General features: G+C 45.4%; 1 protein-coding gene across 3 annotated transcripts in view; it reads left to right on the forward strand.

Moving 5' to 3' along the window:
* The first annotated feature begins 7098 nt into the window (after positions 1 to 7098).
* LOC106582575 (MAGUK p55 subfamily member 4) overlaps positions 7099 to 23691 on the forward strand; it is a 43599-nt gene continuing 27006 nt past the window's right edge. For 2 of the 3 annotated variants that reach the window (XM_045712936.1, XM_045712937.1), the window contains exons 1-4: positions 14981 to 15311; positions 18037 to 18114; positions 18387 to 18470; positions 20730 to 20861. In XM_045712936.1, coding sequence (XP_045568892.1) covers positions 15201 to 15311; positions 18037 to 18114; positions 18387 to 18470; positions 20730 to 20861 — 405 coding nt within the window. In that variant the 5' untranslated portion in view covers positions 14981 to 15200. Of the gene's footprint in view, positions 7732 to 14980; positions 15312 to 18036; positions 18115 to 18386; positions 18471 to 20729; positions 20862 to 23691 lie in introns of those variants that run through there. The other variant, XM_045712938.1, reaches the window with a different exon arrangement.

A 23691-nucleotide genomic window follows, 5' to 3' on the forward strand; every position in this document is an offset into this window, starting at 1 on the left:
CCTCACAGTGAAATGCTGAATACAACAGGTGTAGTAGGCCTCACAGTGAAATGCTGAATACAACAGGTGTAGTAGACCTTACAGTGAAATGCTGAATACAACAGGTGTAGTAGACCTCACAGTGAAACTCTGAATACAACAGGTGTAGTAGACCGTACAGTGAAATGCTGAATACAACAGGTGTAGTAGACCTCACAGTGAAATGCTGAATACAACAGGTGTAGTAGACCTCACAGTGAAATGCTGGTTACAACAGGTGTAGTAGACCTTACAGTGAAATGCTGACTAAAACAGGTGTAGTAGACCTCACAGTGAAATGCTGAATACAACAGGTGTAGTAGACCTCACAGTGAAATGCTGAATACAACAGGTGTAGTAGACCTCACAGTGAAATGCTGAATACAACAGGTGTAGTAGACCTCACAGTGAAATGCTGGTTACAACAGGTGTAGTAGACCTTACAGTGAAATGCTGAATAAAACAGGTGTAGTAGACCTCACAGTGAAATGCTGAATACAACAGGTGTAGTAGACCTCACAGTGAAATGCTGAATACAACAGGTGTAGTAGACCTCACAGTGAAATGCTGAATACAACAGGTGTAGTAGACCTCACAGTGAAATGCTGAATACAACAGGTGTAGTAGACCTCACAGTGAAATGCTGAATACAACAGGTGTAGTAGACCTCACAGTGAAATGCTGAATACAACAGGTGTAGTAGACCTCACAGTGAAATGCTGAATACAACAGGTGTAGTAGACCTCACAGTGAAACTCTGAATACAACAGGTGTAGTAGACCGTACAGTGAAATGCTGAATACAACAGGTGTAGTAGACCTCACAGTGAAACGCTGAATACAACAGGTGTAGTAGACCGTACAGTGAAATGCTGAATACAACAGGTGTAGTAGACCTCACATTGAAATGCTGAATACAACAGGTGTAGTAGACCTCACAGTGAAATGCTGAATACAACAGGTGTAGTAGACCTTACAGTGAAATGCTGACTACAACAGGTGTAGTAGACCTCACAGTGAAATGCTGAATACAATAGGTGTAGTAGACCTCACAGTGAAATGCTGAATACAACAGGTGTAGTAGACCTCACAGTGAAATACTGAATACAACAGGTGTAGTAGACCTTACAGTGAAATGCTGAATACAACAGGTGTAGTAGACCTTACAGTGAAATGCTGAATACAACAGGTGTAGTAGACCTCACAGTGAAATGCTGAATAAAACAGGTGTAGTAGACCTTACAGTGAAATGCTGAATACAACAGGTGTAGTAGACCTTACAGTGAAATGCTGAATACAACAGGTGTAGTAGACCTCACAGTGAAACTCTGAATACAACAGGTGTAGTAGACCGTACAGTGAAATGCTGAATACAACAGGTGTAGTAGACCTCACAGTGAAATGCTGAATACAACAGGTGTAGTAGACCTCACAGTGAAATGCTGGTTACAACAGGTGTAGTAGACCTTACAGTGAAATGCTGACTACAACAGGTGTAGTAGACCTCACAGTGAAATGCTGAATACAACAGGTGTAGTAGACCTCACAGTGAAATGCTGAATACAACAGGTGTAGTAGACCTCACAGTGAAATGCTGAATACAACAGGTGTAGTAGACCTCACAGTGAAATACTGAATACAACAGGTGTAGTAGACCTCACAGTGAAATGCTGAATACAACAGGTGTAGTAGACCTCACAGTGAAATGCTGAATACAACAGGTGTAGTAGACCTCACAGTGAAATGCTGAATACAACAGGTGTAGTAGACCTCACAGTGAAACTCTGAATACAACAGGTGTAGTAGACCGTACAGTGAAATGCTGAATACAACAGGTGTAGTAGACCTCACAGTGAAACTCTGAATACAACAGGTGTAGTAGACCGTACAGTGAAATGCTGAATACAACAGGTGTAGTAGACCTCACATTGAAATGCTGAATACAACAGGTGTAGTAGACCTCACAGTGAAATGCTGAATACAACAGGTGTAGTAGACCTTACAGTGATATGCTGACTACAACAGGTGTAGTAGACCTCACAGTGAAATGCTGAATACAACAGGTGTAGTAGACCTCACAGTGAAATGCTGAATACAACAGGTGTAGTAGACCTCACAGTGAAATGCTGAATACAACAGGTGTAGTAGACCTCACAGTGAAATGCTGAATACAACAGGTGTAGTAGACCTTACAGTGAAATGCTGAATACAACAGGTGTAGTAGACCTTACAGTGAAATGCTGAATACAACAGGTGTAGTAGACCTCACAGTGAAATGCTGAATAAAACAGGTGTAGTAGACCTTACAGTGAAATGCTGAATACAACAGGTGTAGTAGACCTTACAGTGAAATGCTGAATACAACAGGTGTAGTAGACCTCACAGTGAAATGCTGGTTACAACAGGTGTAGTAGACCTTACAGTGAAATGCTGAATACAACAGGTGTAGTAGACCTCACAGTGAAATGCTGAATACAACAGGTGTAGTAGACCTCACAGTGAAATGCTGAATACAACAGGTGTAGTAGACCTCACAGTGAAATGCTGAATACAACAGGTGTAGTAGACCTCACAGTGAAATGCTGAATACAACAGGTGTAGTAGACCTCACAGTGAAATGCTGAATACAACAGGTGTAGTAGACCTCACAGTGAAATGCTGAATACAACAGGTGTAGTAGACCTCACAGTGAAATGCTGAATACAACAGGTGTAGTAGACCTCACAGTGAAACTCTGAATACAACAGGTGTAGTAGACCGTACAGTGAAATGCTGAATACAACAGGTGTAGTAGACCTCACAGTGAAACTCTGAATACAACAGGTGTAGTAGACCGTACAGTGAAATGCTGAATACAACAGGTGTAGTAGACCTCACATTGAAATGCTGAATACAACAGGTGTAGTAGACCTCACAGTGAAATGCTGAATACAACAGGTGTAGTAGACCTTACAGTGATATGCTGAATACAACAGGTGTAGTAGACCTCACAGTGAAATGCTGAATACAACAGGTGTAGTAGACCTCACAGTGAAATGCTGAATACAACAGGTGTAGTAGACCTTACAGTGAAATGCTGAATACAACAGGTGTAGTAGACCTCACAGTGAAATGCTGAATACAACAGGTGTAGTAGACCTTACAGTGAAATGCTGAATACAACAGGTGTAGTAGACCTCACAGTGAAATGCTGAATAAAACAGGTGTAGTAGACCTTACAGTGAAATGCTGAATACAACAGGTGTAGTAGACCTTACAGTGAAATGCTGAATACAACAGGTGTAGTAGACCTCACAGTGAAATGCTGAATACAACAGGTGTAGTAGACCTCACAGTGAAATGCTGAATACAACAGGTGTAGTAGACCTCACAGTGAAATGCTGAATACAACAGGTGTAGTAGACCTCACAGTGAAATGCTGAATACAACAGGTGTAGTAGACCTCACAGTGAAATGCTGAATACAACAGGTGTAGTAGACCTTACAGTGAAATGCTGAATACAACAGGTGTAGTAGACCTCACAGTGAAATGCTGAATACAACAGGTGTAGTAGACCTCACAGTGAAATGCTGAATACAACAGGTGTAGTAGACCTTACAGTGAAATGCTGAATACAACAGGTGTGTAGACCTCACAGTGAAATGCTGAATACAACAGGTGTAGTAGACCTTACAGTGAAATGCTGAATACAACAGGTTTTAGTAGACCTCACAGTGAAATGCTGAATACAACAGGTGTAGTAGACCTTACAGTGAAATGCTGAGTACAACAGGTGTAGTAGACCTTACAGTGAAATGCTGAATACAACAGGTGTAGTAGACCTCACAGTGAAATGCTGAATACAACAGGTGTAGTAGACCTTACAGTGAAATGCTGAATACAACAGGTGTAGTAGACCTTACAGTGAAATGCTGAATACAACAGGTGTAGTAGACCTCACAGTGAAATGCTGAATACAACAGGTGTAGTAGACCTCACAGTGAAATGCTGAATACAACAGGTGTAGTAGACCTCACAGTGAAATGCTGAATACAACAGGTGTAGTAGACCTTACAGTGAAATGCTGAATACAACAGGTGTAGACCTCACAGTGAAATGCTGAATACAACAGGTGTAGTAGACCTCACAGTGAAATGCTGAATACAACAGGTGTAGTAGACCTTACAGTGAAATGCTGAATACAACAGGTGTAGACCTCACAGTGAAATACTGAATACAACAGGTGTAGTGGACCTCACAGTGAAATGCTGAATACAACGGGTGTAGTAGACCTCACAGTGAAATGCTGAATACAACAGGTGTAGTAGACCTCACAGTGAAATGTTGAATACAACAGGTGTAGTAGACCTCACAGTGAAATGCTGTATACAGGCTCTAACCAACAATGCAGTTTAAAAAAATACAGATAAGAATAAGGAATAAAGGTAATTAAATAGCAGCAGTAAAATAACAATAGTGAGAATATATACAGGGGGGGTATCGGTACAGGGTCAATGTGGAGGGGTATCGGTACAGGGTCAATGTGGATGGGTATTGGTACGTCTGTGGATCTCTCTTAGTGTAGGTCCCAAATGATACCCTATTCCCTATATAGTGCGCTACTTTTGACCAGGTTCCTATGGGGTAAAAAGTAGTGCACTATATAGGGAATAGGTGCTATTTTTCTTTTTATTTAATTTAATGTTTTTACCCCTCCACCACCACCACCCTCTTCGGAAGACAAACATCTTTTAGTTTTTTTTACAGCTTTTTTGCTACATTTTACATGGATGGTACAGTACTTTTCTATAAAGCAGTTTCATAACAATAATACTTTATCAAACATGAGCTCTTTAATCACGCCACTCTCAGCCCATCCCACCTATCACCATAGACCACCCTCTCAGCCCATCCCACCTATCACCATAGACCTCGTTTGGTTTCCATGGGTCATATATTTTACATTAATTTTAAACCTTTCTAATCCTATAGTATCTACAGATTGTGAGCTAAAGATGAAAACCTTTCCTACCAGTATTATTATATAATTTATTGATTGACTATGGCTTTCCAGATCGGGCAACACTGCTATTTGTAAGGTTCATTTTAAGTCCATGTTGTAATTTTTTTAACCATTCCTGAACCTGTGGCCAGAAACAAGCTACATAGGGACAATACCAGAATAAATGATCTATTGATTCTGTCTCTTCGCAGCAAAATCTACAGAGCTGAGATTGTTGTGTGCCCCATATATACAGTACAGCATTCTGTTATGGCAAGAATTTAATATATTGAATTTAAATTGAAAAACTCTAAGCGTTGAATCAAGTGTAGTTTTGGAATCGGTGTAGTGCCATGGAATCGGTACATCGAAAATCTCTTCCCATTTATTTTGCAACCTGTTTGGCGCAGCTGTCAACATTTTTGCCCTCAAATGAAACTGGTATATTTTTCTGTTTAATCCCAGTTCCTTAATGTAAATGTTGCTATTTCTGCCAGTTCCTTTCAGCCAATTTGTATCTTTAATATATGTCAGGTAAACAAGTTCCCTAACTTCTCCCTTTTCCACTTGCCTCCTCCATTTTTGTGGTAGTGCTGCAATCAGTTGGTTGTAAATTTGGATGGAGCAGATATTCCCATATATTTTCAATACCTGCATATGTAACTTAACTCCTCCGTTTCCATTCATAATATCATTAATCAAATATATAAAAAAATATTTTAATCCATAAATAATGTTTGTTTTATTTATTAATCAGTATATTTGAGTTTAACCATAACATTTGTTGGAATATTTTTTTCTGGATGATAAAAAACATTGTTTATGACAAGTGTACCATATTATGTATTGGATCGTTAAAAAAATACAGTGTTTACACTACCTTGTAGTTTACCAATAAAATGGGTGGATGGTGAAATAGACATACTTAGTATTCACATCTCAAAAAATATAAATGAATTTACCACAATTAATTTCAATAGAAAGTTAGCAAAAAATAGATAAGATTCTGAAACCATGGAGAGGGAAATACTTGTCTATTTATGGAAAAAAAAATCACATTGATTAACTTTTTAGTCCTTACTTACTAATGGCACTGCTTAGTCCAGATTACTCATTTTTCTTTACTCGTCTGAGTAAAAAAAGATTTTATTTTTATTTGGAATGCAAAGCCAGACAAAATTAAACATGCTTATTTATGTAATGAATATGAGTTTGGGGGGGCTAAAATGATTAAATAATAAAGCTTTAAACCTCTCACTAAAAGCTTCACTCATACATAAGTTAAACTTAAACCCCAAAATGGTTCTCTATTAGATTATTAAGAAAAGCTCATCTTTTGATAAAAAAAAACTGGCTTTAAAAAAAAAGAAAGTTTTATACAGATTAAAGTATCGCCCTTTAATTAATTAGGTTGAGATCCAGAGAGGCTTAAAGAGTGATCAAGATCTTCAATGAATGAGACTGCGCCATGTTGTTGCTGCCAGTCCTTAATGCACGCTGGCCCTCTGGCCGGGCTAAAAGCAGGAAGACTTCTTGCTGCCAGTCCTTAATGCACGCTGGCCCTCTGGCCGGGCTAAAAGCAGGAAGACTTCTTGCTGCCAGTCCTTAATGCACGCTGGCCCTCTGGCCGGGCTAAAAGCAGAAAGAGTTAAGAAGCTTTGTGTGCCAGCTCAGGACCGCCAGTGAAGAGTGCTCTACTCCCTGAGAGAGGGGGGGAGGAGAGGAGAGGAGAGAGGGGGAGGAGAGGAGAGAGGGGAGGAGAGGAGAGGAGAGAGGGGGAGGAAAGGACAGGAGAGAGGGGGAGGAGAGGAGAGAGGGGAGGAGAGGAGAGGAGAGAGGGGGAGGAGAGGAGAGGAGAGAGGGGGAGGAGAGGAGAGGAGAGAGGGGGAGGAGAGGAGAGGAGAGAGGGGGAGGAGAAGGGGAGGAGAGGAGAGAGGGGGAGGGGGAGGAGAGAGGGGGAGGGGAAAAGAGGGGGGAGGAGAGGAGAGAGGGGGAGGAGAAGGGGAGGAGAGGAGAGAGGGGGAGGGGAAAAGAGGGGGGAGGAGAGAGGGGGGAGATAGAGAAGAGAGAGCTCTGTTCATACTCTCTGCTGCTGGCTCAGAGATTAACTGGGATAGAGAGGGATTACAGTCTGCTTTCCCCAGGAACGCTTTGTTGTAAAGCCACAGACATGTTGTCACTGGGGCTGTGTACTGTGTTCTGAAACATCACCTAAAATATAAGGTGATCGTCACTGGATAGCTGCCTTACACTGAAGAGACCTGTTTCACTGAAGAGACCTGTTTCACTGAAGAGACCTGTTTCACCCGAAGAGACCTGTTTCACCAGAAGAGACCTGTTTCACTGAAGAGACCTGTTTCACTGAAGAGACCTGTTTCACTGAAGAGACCTGTTTCACCCGAAGAGACCTGTTTCACCTAAGAGACCTGTTTCACTGAAGAGACCTGTTTCACCTAAGAGACCTGTTTCACCTGAAGAGACCTGTTTCACCTGAAGAGACCTGTTTCACCTAAGAGACCTGTTTCACCTAAGAGACCTGTTTCACCTAAGAGACCTGTTTCACCCGAAGAGACCTGTTTCACTGAAGAGACCTGTTTCACCTGAAGAGACCTGTTTCACCTAAGAGACCTGTTTCACCTGAAGAGACCTGTTTCACCCGAAGAGACCTGTTTCACCCGAAGAGACCTGTTTCACGAGGTCAGGTGTGAAGGATCAAGGAAGTATCTGAGAAGGTAAGGTTTAATTTTTTTTTTTACTTTTGTAAACATTGATTGTTTAAGGTTGTTGTCAGTGATGGCTTGCCTGTATCAGAGAGAGTCAACTATTTGGATGAATTTAGCTATAACAATCATACAACTGATCACATAAATACAATCCAATCTAGTCATTTTGTTCCACTCCTCGAGCCATTATTAAATTGTAGTTTTCCTTTGTACTCAAAACAATAGCTATTCGTTTTAAGAAAGCACAGTACAATCTACCATCCGACCTCGTACAAGGACTTTAATCACAGTATGATACAACTATCTGACGTTTGTTTTGCTTTAGCATTTAATCCCTGACTTCATCCATATGTTTACTTTTAGAACAGATCACCAATGTCAATGGAAGTTAACCCTAACCCTGGATGCTCCTAACTCTAACCCTGGATGCTCCTAACTCTAACCCTGGATGCTCCTAACTCTAACCCTGGATGCTCCTAACTCTAACCCTGGATGCTCCTAACTCTAACCCTGGATGCTCCTAACTCTAACCCTGGATGCTCCTAACCCTAACCCTGGATGCTCCTAACCCTAACCCTGGATGCTCCTAACCCTGGATGCTCCTAACTCTAACCCTGGATGCTCCTAACCCTGGATGCTCCTAACCCTAACCCTGGATGCTCCTAACTCTAACCCTGGATGCTCCTAACTCTAACCCTGGATGCTCCTAACCCTAACCCTGGATGCTCCTAACCCTAATCCTGGATGCTCCTAACTCTAACCCTGGATGCTCCTAACCCTAACCCTGGATGCTCCTAACCCTAACCCTGGATGCTCCTAACCCTAACCCTGGATGCTCCTAACCCTAACCCTGGATGCTCCTAACTCTAATCCTGGATGCTCCTAACTCTAACCCTGGATGCTCCTAACCCTAACCCTGGATGCTCCTAACCCTAATCCTGGATGCTCCTAACTCTAACCCTGGATGCTCCTAACCCTAACCCTGGATGCTCCTAACCCTAATCCTGGATGCTCCTAACTCTAACCCTGGATGCTCCTAACCCTAACCCTGGATGCTCCTAACCCTAATCCTGGATGCTCCTAACTCTAACCCTGGATGCTCCTAACTCTAACCCTGGATGCTCCTAACCCTGGATGCTCCTAACCCTAACCCTGGATGCTCCTAACTCTAACCCTGGATGCTCCTAACTCTAACCCTGGATGCTCCTAACCCTAACCCTGGATGCTCCTAAACCTGGATGCTCCTAACTCTAACCCTGGATGCTCCTAACCCTAAACCTGGATGCTCCTAACTCTAACCCTGGATGCTCCTAACTCTAACCCTGGATGCTCCTAACCCTAACCCTGGATGCTCCTAACCCTAACCCTGGATGCTCCTAACCCTAATCCTGGATGCTCCTAACTCTAACCCTGGATGCTCCTAACCCTGGATGCTCCTAACCCTAACCCTGGATGCTCCTAACCCTGGATGCTCCTAACCCTAACCCTGGATGCTCCTAACCCTGGATGCTCCTTACCCTGGATGCTCCTAACCCTAACCCTGGATGCTCCTAACCCTAACTCTGGATGCTCCTAACTCTAATCCTGGATGCTCCTAACTCTAACCCTGGATGCTCCTAACCCTAACCCTGGATGCTCCTAACCCTGGATGCTCCTAACCCTAACCCTGGATGCTCCTAACCCTGGATGCTCCTAACTCTAACCCTGGATGCTCCTAACTCTAACCCTGGGTGCTCCTAGTTCTGGGGTTTATTTTTAAATCTTCCATGGCTTTGTGTTGGTGTGTGTGTGTGTGTGTGTGTGTGTGTGTGTGTGTGTGTGTGTGTGTGTGTGTGTGTGTGTGTGTGTGTGGGTGGGGTTAGTTCAACCCGGATGTGTGATGATTAGTGAGGGTAAAAATAAAAGGTTACAGGAACAACATTGTGAGTATTAGTAAAGGTTAGCTACATCCTCTATTGTAGCACACGGACAGTTGACCAGATCAATATGTTTGCACATCCTATCGTTTAGTTCATATCTAGTGGAGTCGTCTTCATACATGAATTTTTTTTTTAAATCAATTAAATCAATAAAGCTAGTAATCAGTTTAAGTAAAAAAAATTAAGTTGCGGTATACATTATAACATATTTTAGTGTATGGTGTAATGGATTTTAATGTGGCCAGATCAGTGACCCAGCCAGGTGTCTGTCTAGTGACCCAGCCAGGTGTCTGTCTAGTGACCCAGCCAGGTGTGTCTCTAGTGACCCAGCCAGGTGTCTGTCTAGTGACCCAGCCAGGTGTCTCTCTAGTGACCCAGCCAGGTGTCTGTCTAGTGACCCAGCCAGGTGTCTCTCTAGTGACCCAGCCAGGTGTCTGTCTAGTGACCCAGCCAGGTGCCTCTCTAGTGACCCAGCCAGGTGTCTGTCTAGTGACCCAGCCAGGTGTCTCTCTAGTGACCCAGCCAGGTGTCTGTCTAGTGACCCAGCCAGGTGTCTCTCTAGTGACCCAGCCAGGTGTCTCTCTAGTGACCCAGCCAGGTGCCTCTCTAGTGACCCAGCCAGGTGTCTCTCTAGTGACCCAGCCAGGTGTCTGTCTAGTGACCCAGCCAGGTGTCTGTCTAGTGACCCAGCCAGGTGTCTCTCTAGTGACCCAGCCAGGTGTCTCTCTAGTGACCCAGACAGGTGCCTCTCTAGTGACCCAGCCAGGTGTCTCTCTAGTGACCCAGCCAGGTGTCTGTTTACTGACCCAGCCAGGTGTCTGTCTAGTGACCCAGCCAGGTGTCTCTAGTGACCCAGCCAGGTGTCTCTCTAGTGACCCAGCCAGGTGTCTGTCTAGTGACCCAGCCAGGTGTCTCTCTAGTGACCCAGCCAGGTGTCTCTCTAGTGACCCAGCCAGGTGCCTGTCTAGTGACCCAGCCAGGTGTCTGTCTAGTGACCCAGCCAGGTGTCTGTTTAGTGACCCAGCCAGGTGTCTGTCTAGTGACCCAGCCAGGTGTCTGTTTAGTGACCCAGCCAGGTGTCTGTCTAGTGACCCAGCCAGGTGTCTGTCTAGTGACCCAGCCAGGTGTCTGTTTAGTGACCCAGCCAGGTGTCTGTCTAGTGACCCAGCCAGGTGTCTGTCTAGTGACCCAGCCAGGTGTCTCTAGTGACCCAGCCAGGTGTCTCTCTAGTGACCCAGCCAGGTGTCTGTCTCTCTGCCCGCACCAGCCCGCCCGACTAGCATCACTACTCTGGACGGTTCTGACTTAGAAAATGTGGACAACTACAAATACCTAGGTGGTTAGTTGGTATAGTAGTGAGGTTTTAATGGGTGCAGGGTTAGTTGGTATAGTGGTGAGGTTTTAATGGGTATAGGGTTAGTTGGTAGTGAGGTTTTAATGGGTGTAGGGTTAGTTAGTTGGTAGGGAGGTTTTAATGGGTGTAGGGTTAGTTGGTATAGTGCTGAGGTTTTAATGGGTATAGGGTTAGTTGGTAGTGAGGTTTTAATGGGTCTAGAGTTAGTTGGTATAGTGGTGATGTTTTAATGGGTGTAGGGTTAATTGTTATAGTGGTGAGGTTTTAATGGGTGTAGGGTTAGTTGGTATAGTGGTGATGTTTTAATGGGTGTAGGGTTAGTTGGTATAGTGGTGAGGTTTTAATGGGTGTAGGGTTAGTTGCTATAGTGGTGAGGTTTTAATGGGTGTAGAGTTAGTTGGTAAGGAGGTTTTAATGGGTGTAGGGTTAGTTGGCATAGTGGTGAGGTTTTAATGGGTGTAGAGTTAGTTGGTAGGGAGGTTTTAATGGGTGTAGGGTTAGTTGGTAGTGAGGTTTTAATGGGTGTAGGTATGAAGGTGTAGGGTGTGGTATTGAGGGTTAGTTGGTATAGTGGTGAGGTTTTAATGGGTATAGGGTTAGTTGGTATAGTGGTGAGGTTTTCATGGGTGTAGGGTTAGTTGGTATAGTGGTGAAGTTTTAATGGGTGTAGGGTTAGTTAGTTGGTAGGGAGGTTTTAATGGGTGTAGGGTTAGTTGGTATAGTGCTGAGGTTTTAATGAGTACAGGGTTAGTTGGTATAGTGGTGATGTTTTAATGGGTGTAGGGTTAGTTGGTATAGTGGTGAGGTTTTAATGGGTGTAGGGTTAGTGGTGAGGTTTTAATGGGTGTAGGGTTAGTTGGTATAGTGGTGATGTTTTAATGGGTGTAGGGTTAGTTGGTATAGTGCTGAGGTTTTAATGGGTGTAGGGTTAGTTGGTAGGGAGGTTTAAATGGGTTTAGGGTTTGTTGGTAGGGAGGTTTTAATGGGTGTAGGGTTAGTTGGTATAGTGGTGAGGTTTTAATGGGTGTAGGGTTAGTTGGTATAGTGGTGATGTTTTAATGGGTGTAGGGTTAGTTGGTATAGTGGTGAGGTTTTAATGGGTCTAGGGTTAGTTGGTAGTGAGGTTTTAATGGGTGTAGGGTTAGTTGGTATAGTGGTGAGGTTTTAATGGGTGCAGGGTTAGTTGGTATAGTGGTGAGGTTTTAATGGGTGTAGGGTTGGTTGGTATAGTGGTGAGGTTTTAATGGGTGTAGGGTTAGTTGGTATAGTGGTGAGGTTTTAATGGGTATAGGGTTAGTTGGTATAGTGGTGAGGTTTTAATGGGTGTAGGGTTAGTTGGCATAGTGGTGAGGTTTTAATGGGTGTAGAGTTACTTGGTAGGGAGGTTTTAATGGGTGTAGGGTTAGTTGGTAGTGAGGTTTTAATGGGTGTAGGGTTAGTTGGTATAGTGGTGAGGTTTTAATGGGTGCAGGGTTAGTTGGTATAGTGGTGAGGTTTTAATGGGTGCAGGGTTAGTTGGTAGTGAGGTTTTATTCGGTGTAGGGTTAGTTAGTTGGTATAGTGGAGGTTTTAATGGGTGTAGGGTTAGTTGTTATAGTGGTGAGGTTTTAATGGGTGTAGGGTTAGTTGGTAGGGAGGTTTTAATGGGTGTAGGGTTAGTTGTTATAGTGGTGAGGTTTTAATGGGTGTAGGGTTAGTTGGTATAGGGGGGAGGTTTTAATGGGTGTAGGGTTAGTTGGTATAGTGGTGAGGTTTTAATGGGTGTAGGGTTAGTTGGTATAGTGGTGAGGTTTTAATTGGTATAGGGTTAGTTGGTATAGTGGTGAGGTTTTAATGGGTGTAGGGTTAGTTGGTATAGTGGTAAGGTTTTAATGGGTGTAGAGTTAGTTGGTATAGTGCTGAGGTTTTAATGGGTGTAGGGTTAGTTGGTATAGTGGTGAGGTTTTAATGGGTGTAGGGTTAGTTAGTTGGTAGGGAGGTTTTAATGGGTGTAGGGTTAGTTGGTATAGTGCTGAGGTTTTAATGGGTACAGGGTTAGTTGGTATAGTGGTGATGTTTTAATGGGTGTAGGGTTAGTTGGTATAGTGGTGATGTTTTAATGGGTGTAGGGTTAGTTGGTAGGGAGGTTTAAATGGGTTTAGGGTTAGTTGGTAGGGAGGTTTTAATGGGTGTAGGGTTAGTTAGTTGGTAGGGAGGTTTTAATGGGTGTAGGGTTAGTTGGTATAGTGGTGAGGTTTTAATGGGTGTAGGGTTAGTTGGTATAGTGGTGAGGTTTTAATGGGTCTAGGGTTAGTTGGTAGTGAGGTTTTAATGGGTGTAGGGTTAGTTGGTATAGTGGTGAGGTTTTAATGGGTGCAGGGTTAGTTGGTATAGTGGTGAGGTTTTAATGGGTGCAGGGTTAGTTGGTATAGTGGTGAGGTTTTAATGGGTGTAGGGTTAGTTGGTATAGTGGTGAGGTTTTAATGGGTGTAGGGTTGGTTGGTATAGTGGTGAGGTTTTAATGGGTGTAGGGTTAGTTGGTATAGTGGTGAGGTTTTAATGGGTGTAGGGTTAGTTGGTATAGTGGTGAGGTTTTAATGGGTATAGGCTTAGTTAGTATATTGGTGAGGTTTTAATGGGTGCAGGGTTAGTTAGTTGGTAGGGAGGTTTTAATGGGTGCAGGGTTAGTTTGTATAGTGCTGAGGTTTTAATGAGTATAGGGTTAATTGTCTCTGATCGTCTCTGCCTGTCCTGTTTGTCTCTCCATGTCTCTGTCTCTTCTTCTGCCTGTCTTTCCCTATCCCTGTCTCTGTTTAGGTCTCTGTCCCTGTCTCTTCTTCATTCTGTCTCTTTCCCTCTCTCTGTTCCTGTTCCGTTCCCTGTCCTTGTCTCTCATCCCTGTCTGTGTCTCTGTCCCTGTATCTTCTTCTGGCTGACTGTGTCCCTGTCTCTGTACAGGTCCCTGTCTTTGTCCCTGTCTCTTCTTCTGGCATTCTCTGTCCCTGTCTCTGTCTCTGTTTAGGCCTCTGTCCCTGTCTCTTCTTCATTCTGTCTCTATCCCTGTCTGTCCCTGTCTCTGTTCAGGTCCCTTTCTCTGTCCCTGTCTCTTCTTCTGGCTTTCTCTGTCCCTGTTTAGGTCTCTGTTCCGTTCCCTGTCCTTCTCTCTCATCCCTGTCTCTGTCCCTGTCTCTTCTTTTGGGTTTGTCTGTCCCTGTCTCTGTTTCTGTTTAGGTCTATGTCCCTGTCTCTTCTTCATTCTGTCTCTGTCCCTGTCTCTGTTCCATTCCCTGTCTCTCATCCCTGTCTCTGTCTCTTCTTCTGGCTGACTACATCCCTGTCTCCGTTCCAGTCCCTGTCTCTGCCTGTCTCTGTTTCTGCCTATCTTTATCTCTGTTCCGGTCCCTGTCTCTGTCCGGTCCCTGTCTCTGCCTGTCTCTGTTCCAGTCCCTGTCTCTGTCTCATTTCCTGTCCCTGTCTCTGTCCCTGTCTCCGCCTGTCCATGTCTCTGCCCCTGTCTCCGCCTGTCCCTGTCTCTGCCCCTGTCTCCGCCTGTCCCTGTCTCTGTCCCTGTCTCTGCCCCTGTCTCCGCCTGTCCCTGTCTCTGTCCCTGTCTCTGCCCCTGTCTCCGCCTGTCCCTGTCTCTGTCCCTGTCTCCACCTGTCCATGTCTCTGCCCCTGTCTCCGCCTGTCCCTGTCTCTGTCCCTGTCTCTGCCCCTGTCTCCGCCTGTCCATGTCTCTGTCCCTGTCTCCGCCTGTCCATGTCTCTGCCCCTGTCTCCGCCTGTCCATGTCTCTGTCCCTGTCTCAGCCTGTCCATGTGTCTGCCCCTGTCTCCGCCTGTCCATGTCTCTGCCCCTGTCTCCGCCTGTCCCTGTCTCTGTCCCTGTCTCCGCCTGTCCATGTCTCTGCCCCTGTCTCCGCCTGTCCATGTCTCTGCCCCTGTCTCCGCCTGTCCCTGTCTCTGTCCCTGTCTCCGCCTGTCCATGTCTCTGTCCCTGTCTCCGCCTGTCCATGTCTCTGTCCCTTCCTCTGTCTCTGTTCCGGACCCTATCTCTGTCTCCGTCCCTGTCTCTGTCTGTCTGTCCCTGTCGCTATTCCAGTCCCTGTCTCCGTCCCTGCCTCTGCCTGTCTCTCTTCCAGTCCCTGTCTCTGTCTTTGCCTGTCTCTGTTTCGTATCTCAATATAAATTGCTGTATGTCTTTATCTCAATCTCTCTCCCCCCAGAGATGCTGTCCAGTGTGGTAGAGGAGGTGAGGCTGGCTATCCACAGTGACATCAGTGGGTCTGAAGTCCTCTACAGCCTCCTCAGTGCCCCCTGGCTACTGTCTCTACTCAAGGTCTGAAATCTGTATTTTTATACAGTCTCTGCTAAAAAAAATCTATCATCTTTATTTTTATTTTTTTATACAGTCTGTCATCTGACCATTAATCCAACCCTTTATGAGCCAAACATACATCACCCAGATTTTGGTCATGCATCTTGTTAATCCTTCTGCATATAATACTACCATAATGACATCTCTAAGTGTTAGTTAGCTTCTTATCAACCATCATTTTAATAATAATTTTACCTAATAATCCATAAATTTGAATCCATACTTTTTTAATACAGACATACGTGATAGTGACATGGTACATGTTAGCAGCTCTTGCGGTTAGTCGCTAGCACTCTGCAAGAATGATGTGTATCTAATGCTTGTTATCTTAGTCGCTACGCTAGCCCTCTTTAATGTTATCTTAGTCGCTACGCTAGCCCTCTTTAATGATATATTGGTGTTTTCTACAGTAGTCGCTACGCTAGCCCTCTTTAATGTTATATTGGTGTTTTCTACAGTATTCGCTACGCTAGCCCTCTTTTTTAATGTTATATTGGTGTTTTCTACAGTAGTCGCTACGCTAGCCCTCTTTAATGTTATCTTGGTGTTTTCTACAGTTGTCGCTACGCTAGCCCTCTTTAATGATATATTGGTGTTTTCTACAGTAGTCGCTACGCTAGCCCTCTTTAATGTTATCTTGGTGTTTTCTACAGTAGTCGCTACGCTAGCCCTCTTTAATGTTATCTTGGTGTTTTCTACAGTAGTCGCTACGCTAGCCCTCTTTAATGTTATCTTGGTGTTTTCTACAGTAGTGCTACGCTAGCCCTCTTTAATGTTATCTTGGTGTTTTCTACAGTAGTCGCTACGCTAGCCCTCTTTAATGTTATCTTGGTGTTTTCTACAGTAGTCGCTACGCTAGCCCTCTTTAATGTTATCTTGGTGTTTTCTACAGTAGTCGCTACGCTAGCCCTCTTTAATGTTATCTTGGTGTTTTCTACAGTAGTCGCTACGCTAGCCCTCTTTAATGTTATATTGGTGTTTTCTACAGTTGTCGCTACGCTAGCCCTCTTTAATGATATATTGGTGTTTTCTACAGTAGTCGCTACGCTAGCCCTCTGTAATGTTATATTGGTGTTTTCTACAGTAGTCGCTACGCTAGCCCTCTTTAATGTTATATTGGTGTTTTCTACAGTAGTCGCTACGCTAGCCCTCTTTAATGTTATATTGGTGTTTTCTACAGTAGTCGCTACGCTAGCCCTCTTTAATGTTATCTTGGTGTTTTCTACAGTTGTCGGTACGCTAGCCCTCTTTAATGATATATTGGTGTTTTCTACAGTAGTCGCTACGCTAGCCCTCTTTAATGATATATTGGTGTTTTCTACAGTTGTCGCTACGCTAGCCCTCTGTAATGTTATATTGGTGTTTTCTACAGTAGTCGCTACGCTAGCCCTCTTTAATGTTATCTTGGTGTTTTCTACAGTAGTCGCTACGCTAGCCCTCTTTAATGTTATCTTGGTGTTTTCTACAGTAGTCGCTACGCTAGCCCTCTTTAATGATATATTGGTGTTTTCTACAGTTGTCGCTACGCTAGCCCTCTTTAATGATATATTGGTGTTTTCTACAGTAGTCGCTACGCTAGCCCTCTTTAATGTTATATTGGTGTTTTCTACAGTAGTCGCTACGCTAGCCCTCTTTAATGTTATATTGGTGTTTTCTACAGTTGTCGCTACGCTAGCCCTCTTTAATGTTATCTTGGTGTTTTCTACAGTTGTCGGTACGCTAGCCCTCTTTAATGATATATTGGTGTTTTCTACAGTAGTCGCTACGCTAGCCCTCTTTAATGTTATATTGGTGTTTTCTACAGTAGTCGCTACGCTAGCCCTCTGTAATGATATATTGGTGTTTTCTACAGTAGTCGCTACGCTAGCCCTCTTTAATGTTATCTTGGTGTTTTCTACAGTAGTCGCTACGCTAGCCCTCTTTAATGTTATATTGGTGTTTTCTACAGTAGTCGCTACGCTAGCCCTCTTTAATGTTATATTGGTGTTTTCTACAGTTGTCGCTACGCTAGCCCTCTTTAATGTTATATTGGTGTTTTCTACAGTAGTCGGTACGCTAGCCCTCTGTAATGATATATTGGTGTTTTCTACAGTAGTCGCTACGCTAGCCCTCTTTAATGATATATTGGTGTTTTCTACAGTTGTCGCTACGCTAGCCCTCTGTAATGTTATATTGGTGTTTTCTACAGTAGTCGCTACGCTAGCCCTCTTTAATGTTATCTTGGTGTTTTCTACAGTAGTCGCTACGCTAGCCCTCTTTAATGTTATCTTGGTGTTTTCTACAGTAGTCGCTACGCTAGCCCTCTTTAATGTTATCTTGGTGTTTTCTACAGTAGTCGCTACGCTAGCCCTCTTTAATGTTATCTTGGTGTTTTCTACAGTAGTCGCTACGCTAGCCCTCTTTAATGATATATTGGTGTTTTCTACAGTAGTCGCTACGCTAGCCCTCTGTAATGTTATATTGGTGTTTTCTACAGTAGTCGCTACGCTAGCCCTCTTTAATGATATATTGGTGTTTTCTACAGTAGTCGCTACGCTAGCCCTCTTTAATGTTATCTTGGTGTTTTCTACAGTAGTCGCTACGCCAACCCTGTTTAACGCCATACCTAGTGCCTATCTGTCTTGTTTTGTCTCTGTATAATGAACAGGTAAAGATGCATTGTATTGCATGTCTGTTCTCTCTACAGGTCTACGAGTGTCTGCAGAAGTTCAGAAGGTTTCCACCCAGTCCCTACCTGCCCTATGTCTCTGGTCTCTCTCACGAGGTCAGTACACTAGACTCTTAGGGAAGCGTCTGAAATGGCACCCTTTTCCATATATATATATATATATATATAGTGCCCTTCTTTTTTTTTACCAGGGCCTAAAGGGCTCTGGTCAGAAGTAGTGCACTATATAGGGAATAGGGTAGCATTTAGGACGTACACCCACTACCCGACAGAGAACTAGATGACTTGGTCTAACTGTGCAGCCCACCACCCTATGAATGACAGCTAATGGTATTGGTCTGGGGATTGTTTGTATGCCTGTTTAACAGATCCTGTCCAACATCAGAGCAGTACCGGCCCCATCCCCAGAGGCCAGACAGCTCTATAGTCTACTGAAATCCCCCCATCTACAGGTAAGCTGTGGGAGCTTTCATTCACCTTATTCAGACTGTTGGGTCTTTACTGTCAGAACAGATTAGACTACGTGTGGCCTTTTCCCACTAGCGTGCTAACCCGAACATTAGCGTGCTAACCCAAACATTAGCGTGCTAACCCGAACATTAGCGTGCTAACCCAAACATTAGCGTGCTAACCCGAACATTAGCGTGCTAACCCGAACATTAGCGTACTAACCCGAACATTAGGGTACTAACCCGAACACTAGCGTGCTAACCCGAACATTAGCGTGCTAACCCGAACACTAGCGTGCTAACCCGAACACTAGCGTGCTAACCCGAACACTAGCGTGCTAACCCGAACACTAGCGTGCTAACCCGAACATTAGCGTGCTAACCCGAACATTAGCGTACTAACTTGAACATTAGCATACTAACCCGAACACTAGCGTGCTAACCCGAACATTAGCGTGCTAACCCGAACATTAGCATGCTAACCTGAACATTAGCGTGCTAACCCGAACATTAGCGTACTAACTTGAACATTAGCATACTAACCCGAACACTAGCGTGCTAACCCGAACATTAGCGTGCTAACCCAAACATTCGCGTGCTAACCTGAACATTAGCGTGCTAACCTGAACATTAGCGTACTAACCCGAACATTAGCGTGCTAACACGAGCGTTAGTGTGCTGTCTTGATTATTTTCCTTTCAATAAACTATTGTAGATGCGTAAAATGGCCAGTGAAGTACAGCTCGGCTCAGTTTAGCTTGGCTTAGTATTGTGAAAGAGGCTATAGGACTTCCCTCTGTTTATCTGTGTTCCTCTTGTTGACTGACTGACTGACTGGCTGACTCGCTAACTGACTGACTGACTCGCTGACTGACTGACTGACTGACTGGCTGACTGACTGGCTAACTGACTGGCTGGCTGACTGACTGGCTGACTGACTGGCTAACTGACTGACTGGCTAACTGACTGGCTAACTGACTGACTGGCTGGCTGACTGACTGGCTGACTGACTCGCTAACTGACTGACTGGCTGACTGACTGGCTGGTTGGCTGACTGACTGGCTGACTGACTGGCTGGCTGACTGACTGGCTGACTGACTGACTGACTGACTCGCTAACTGACTGACTGGCTGACTGACTGGCTGGTTGGCTGACTGACTGACTGGCTAACTGACTGACTGACTGGCTAACTGACTGACTGGATGGCTATCTGACTGGTTGGCTGACTTGCTGACTGACTGACTAGTTGGCTGACTTGCTGACTGACTGACTGACTGGCTAACTGACTCACTGACTGACTGACTGACTGGTTGGCTGACTGACTGGTTGGCTGACTTGCTGACTGGCTGGTTGGTTTGCTGACTGGCTATCTGACTGGTTGGCTGACTTGCTGACTGACTGGCTGGTTGGCTGACTGACTGGCTATCTGACTGGTTGGCTGACTTGCTGACTGGCTGGTTGGTTTGCTGACTGACTGGCTGGTTGGCTGACTGACTGGCTAACTGACTGACTGGTTGGCTGACTTGCTGACTGACTGACTGGTTTGCTGACTGGCTAACTGACTGGCTGACTGACTCATTGATTGACTGTCTAACTGGCTGGTTGGCTGACTTGCTGACTGACTGGTTGGCTGATTTGCTGACTGACTGGTTAGCTGACTGACTTGCTAACTGATTGGTTGGTTGACTGACTGACTGACTGGCTGGCTGGTTGGTTGACTGACTGACTGGTTGGTTGACTGACTGACTGGCTAACTGACTGGTTGGATGACTGACTGACTGACTGGCTGATTGGTTGGATGACTGACTGACTGACTGACTGACTGACTGACTGGTTGGTTGACTGACTGACTGACTGGCTGACTGGTTGGCTGACTGGCTAACTGACTCACTGAATGACTGACTAACTGGCTGGTTGGCTGACTGGCTAACTGACTGACTGGCTGACTGGCTAACTGACTGGCTGACTGACTGACTCGCTAACTGACTGACTGGCTGACTGACTGGCTGGTTGGCTGGCTGACTGGCTAACTGGCTGACTGGCTGACTGGCTAACTGACTGGCTGGTTGGCTGACTGACTGGCTAACTGACTGACTGACTGACTGACTAACTGACTGACTAGTTGGCCTACTTGCTGGCTGACTGCCTGACTGACTGACTGGTTGGCTGACTGGGTAACTGGCTAACTGGCTAACTGGCTGACTGACTGACTGACTAGTTGGCCTACTTGCTGGCTGACTGCCTGTGTTCTTCCTCTCCCAGGCTCTCCTCTCAGCCCATGACATGGTGGCCCAGACGGACTACGAGCCAGTTCTCCCTCCTCTCCCTGAGGACCTGCCGGAGAACGAGGAGGCCATGAGGATCGTCTGTCTGGTCAAGAACAAACAGCCTCTGGTAAATAAATACATCTACTAGAACTCTACAATCCCACCTCACAATGCTGTTACACTCACACATTACACTACTGTTTTTTATTTTTTATTTTTTATTTATTTCACCTTTATTTAACCAGGTAGGCTAGTTGAGAAAAAGTTCTCATTTACAACTGCAAATGCTGCAAACTGAAACTTCTCATTTGCAAATGGCGTGAGGAGGTAAGGCAATAGACTCTTGTTACTGATGACGACTCACAGTAGGTACAGTTACGTTCTCATGGGGAATATTCTGTGGCGTAGGTATCGTGAACATGCAAAACAGTCAATCTCTATTTATACTGTCTGGTAGTCACTCTGAGGACAAACCAGATGCTATAATCTGGAATGAACTGTAGTGGCAGCTTCTCTCTGTCTCTCTCTCTCTCTCTCTCTCTCTCTCTCTCTCTCTCTCTCTCTCTCTCTCTCTCTCTCTCTCTCTCTCTCTCTCTCTCTCTCTCTCTCTCTCTCTCTCTCTCGTAGCTTCCCTAAAGACTTCTCGCTTATCCCTGGGGGCTGTTAACTTGTTGACTAGGGTACTAGTCCTAATGTAAACCCAGACTCTGTCTCTACTTATAAGAACGGTGGACGAGGAGGTAGTGCCAGTGGAGGGTTTATCCGTAGTCGTTGGGACAGCCTGCGGCGGGTCACCCTCGAGAGACTGGTCCGTGGGAGGAGAGCGTGGTCAGGGGAGCACAGGGACAGTTATACCTCTGCTGACCTGCTGGCCCCCTTGCTCCCTGGTCAGTCCCGGCCTCTACCCCGCTTCGAGTCCATCGGGTCACGACACCGTCCTCGCTATGACTCGATAGGCAGCTGCAAGCTGTGTCGCCAGACAGAAGACCTCTGGGAGAGAGGCCTGAACAGCTCTGCTCCCTCTGTCTGCAGCCCTGTACACACAGATGGTAAGAAGACAGAGAGGACACAGGAAGCAACTGCAATACTTGTTTGTGTATTGTAATGCTTCAGATTTTCATCTTGTCGCTTTCATTACTTTTTCTATCACTTTCCTTTCCAGGAAGTATTTTTAAATACGTGTGATTCGTCCTCATCATCACTGTGCCTCGTTACTTCTTTCTGCTGGGTTGGATCTTCTTGTTAATGATCATGAATGTTTCTGCTTTCTTTCTCTTCCATCTTCTCCTCTGATCTCTAACCTCTACGACTGTCTTCCTCGTCCACCTGTGGAGATAAAACCTCGCCTGAGGACAAACAGAACGGAGAAAACAGGAATTACGACCTAGGAAAGGAAGACTATGCCTTCCCTCCCTCTCACTGGAAGGGCCCCGTCCCAACCATCAGCCTGACCATCACTAAGTCCCCTGTCTGTCACTCCGCTTTGGGGGACCACCCGCGTAAAATCCTAACTCCTGGTAGTAGTAGTAGTAGTGGTGGTGGCCCACGGGCTCGGACGGCTCCCTCTAGCCCCATGACCAGGCGTCGGAGTTGGCTATGCTCCCAGAACGGAGTTATCAGGGACCGCTCTCTGGACATGACTGAGCAGCCTAGCTTGGACGAGCTGAAGAGTACGGTCCATGCTGTAGCCAGCAGCATAGAGAACAACAGTAGTGATGTCCGTGACCTGGGCCAGAAGATGGTGTCCGCCACACAGCTGATATCAGATAGCGTGGATGAGAATGCTCTAGCTCTCAACCTGTTAGTGGAGGTGGTCGATAAACTACAGGGACTCATTATTGAATCCAAGTTTCACGACACGCCTCCACCTCCTCCTGCTCGACCCATGCTCTTCCCTTCATCTCCCTCTCCTCCACCTCCTGGTGCTCGACCCATGCTCTTCCCTTCACCTCCCTCTCCTCCTCCTGCTCGACCCATGCTCTTCCCTTCACCTCCCTCTCCTCCTCCTGCTCGACCCATGCTCTTCCCTTCACCTCCCTCTCCTCCCTCCCCTCCTCCTGCTCGACCCATGCTCTTCCCTTCACCTCCCTCTCCTCCACCTCCTCCACCTCAACCCATACTCTTCCCTTCACCTCCCTCTCCTCCTCTTCCTCCTCAACCCATGCTCTTCCCTTCACCTCCCTCTCCTCCTCTTCCTCCTCAACCCATACTCTTCCCTTCACCTCCCTCTCCTCCACTTCCTCCTCAACCCATACTCTTCCCTTCACCTCCCTCTCCTCCACTTCCTCCTCAACCCATGCTCTTCCCTTTACCTCCCTCCTCCTCCACCACCTCCTCCTCGTCCTCGAGTCAAACTCTTCCCATCTCCTCCCCCTAGCCACTTTTTCTCCTCCTCCTCCTCCTCTTCCTCCTCCTCATCCTCCATCTGTGCCTATATGGATAGTCACCTCTCACCTCCAAGTTCCAGGAAGTCTTCCTCGGTCTCGGGTCAGAACGGCAGCAGTAAGATTAGGGTGACCATCGGTGGTCCTCTACAGAGACATCTCTCCAACGGGTTCTCTGGTTCAGGATCTAGAACACTGGAGAGTTCTAGAGCAGAGGAGGACCAGAACACCACAGGATGCTTTTCCAGTAAGAAGAAGAAGAAGTAACACTCAAAGATCCTGGCCTCCTCTCGTCTTTCATCTGCTCTGCTGTCTTCAACAACAAACATAACCTTGAAAAGGTAAATAGACTGAATTCAGTTGACGGCGTTGTCATCCTTAGTGTTCTGCCTCCTGTATTTGGACTGTTGATCCTCAGTCAAAAGGTAAAGCAGTACATCCCTTCATTGCAGTGTATAACTTACTTCCTATCTCTCCTTTAATCTTGTCTCCACCCCGTTACTGGTTACTCTGTCTGACATTCTGGCATCTCTTCATAATCAAAAATTGGATTCAACTTTTCATCACCATCAC

The sequence above is a fragment of the Salmo salar genome, unplaced genomic scaffold, assembly GCF_905237065.1.
Source record: "Salmo salar unplaced genomic scaffold, Ssal_v3.1, whole genome shotgun sequence".
NCBI lineage: Eukaryota > Metazoa > Chordata > Actinopteri > Salmoniformes > Salmonidae > Salmo > Salmo salar.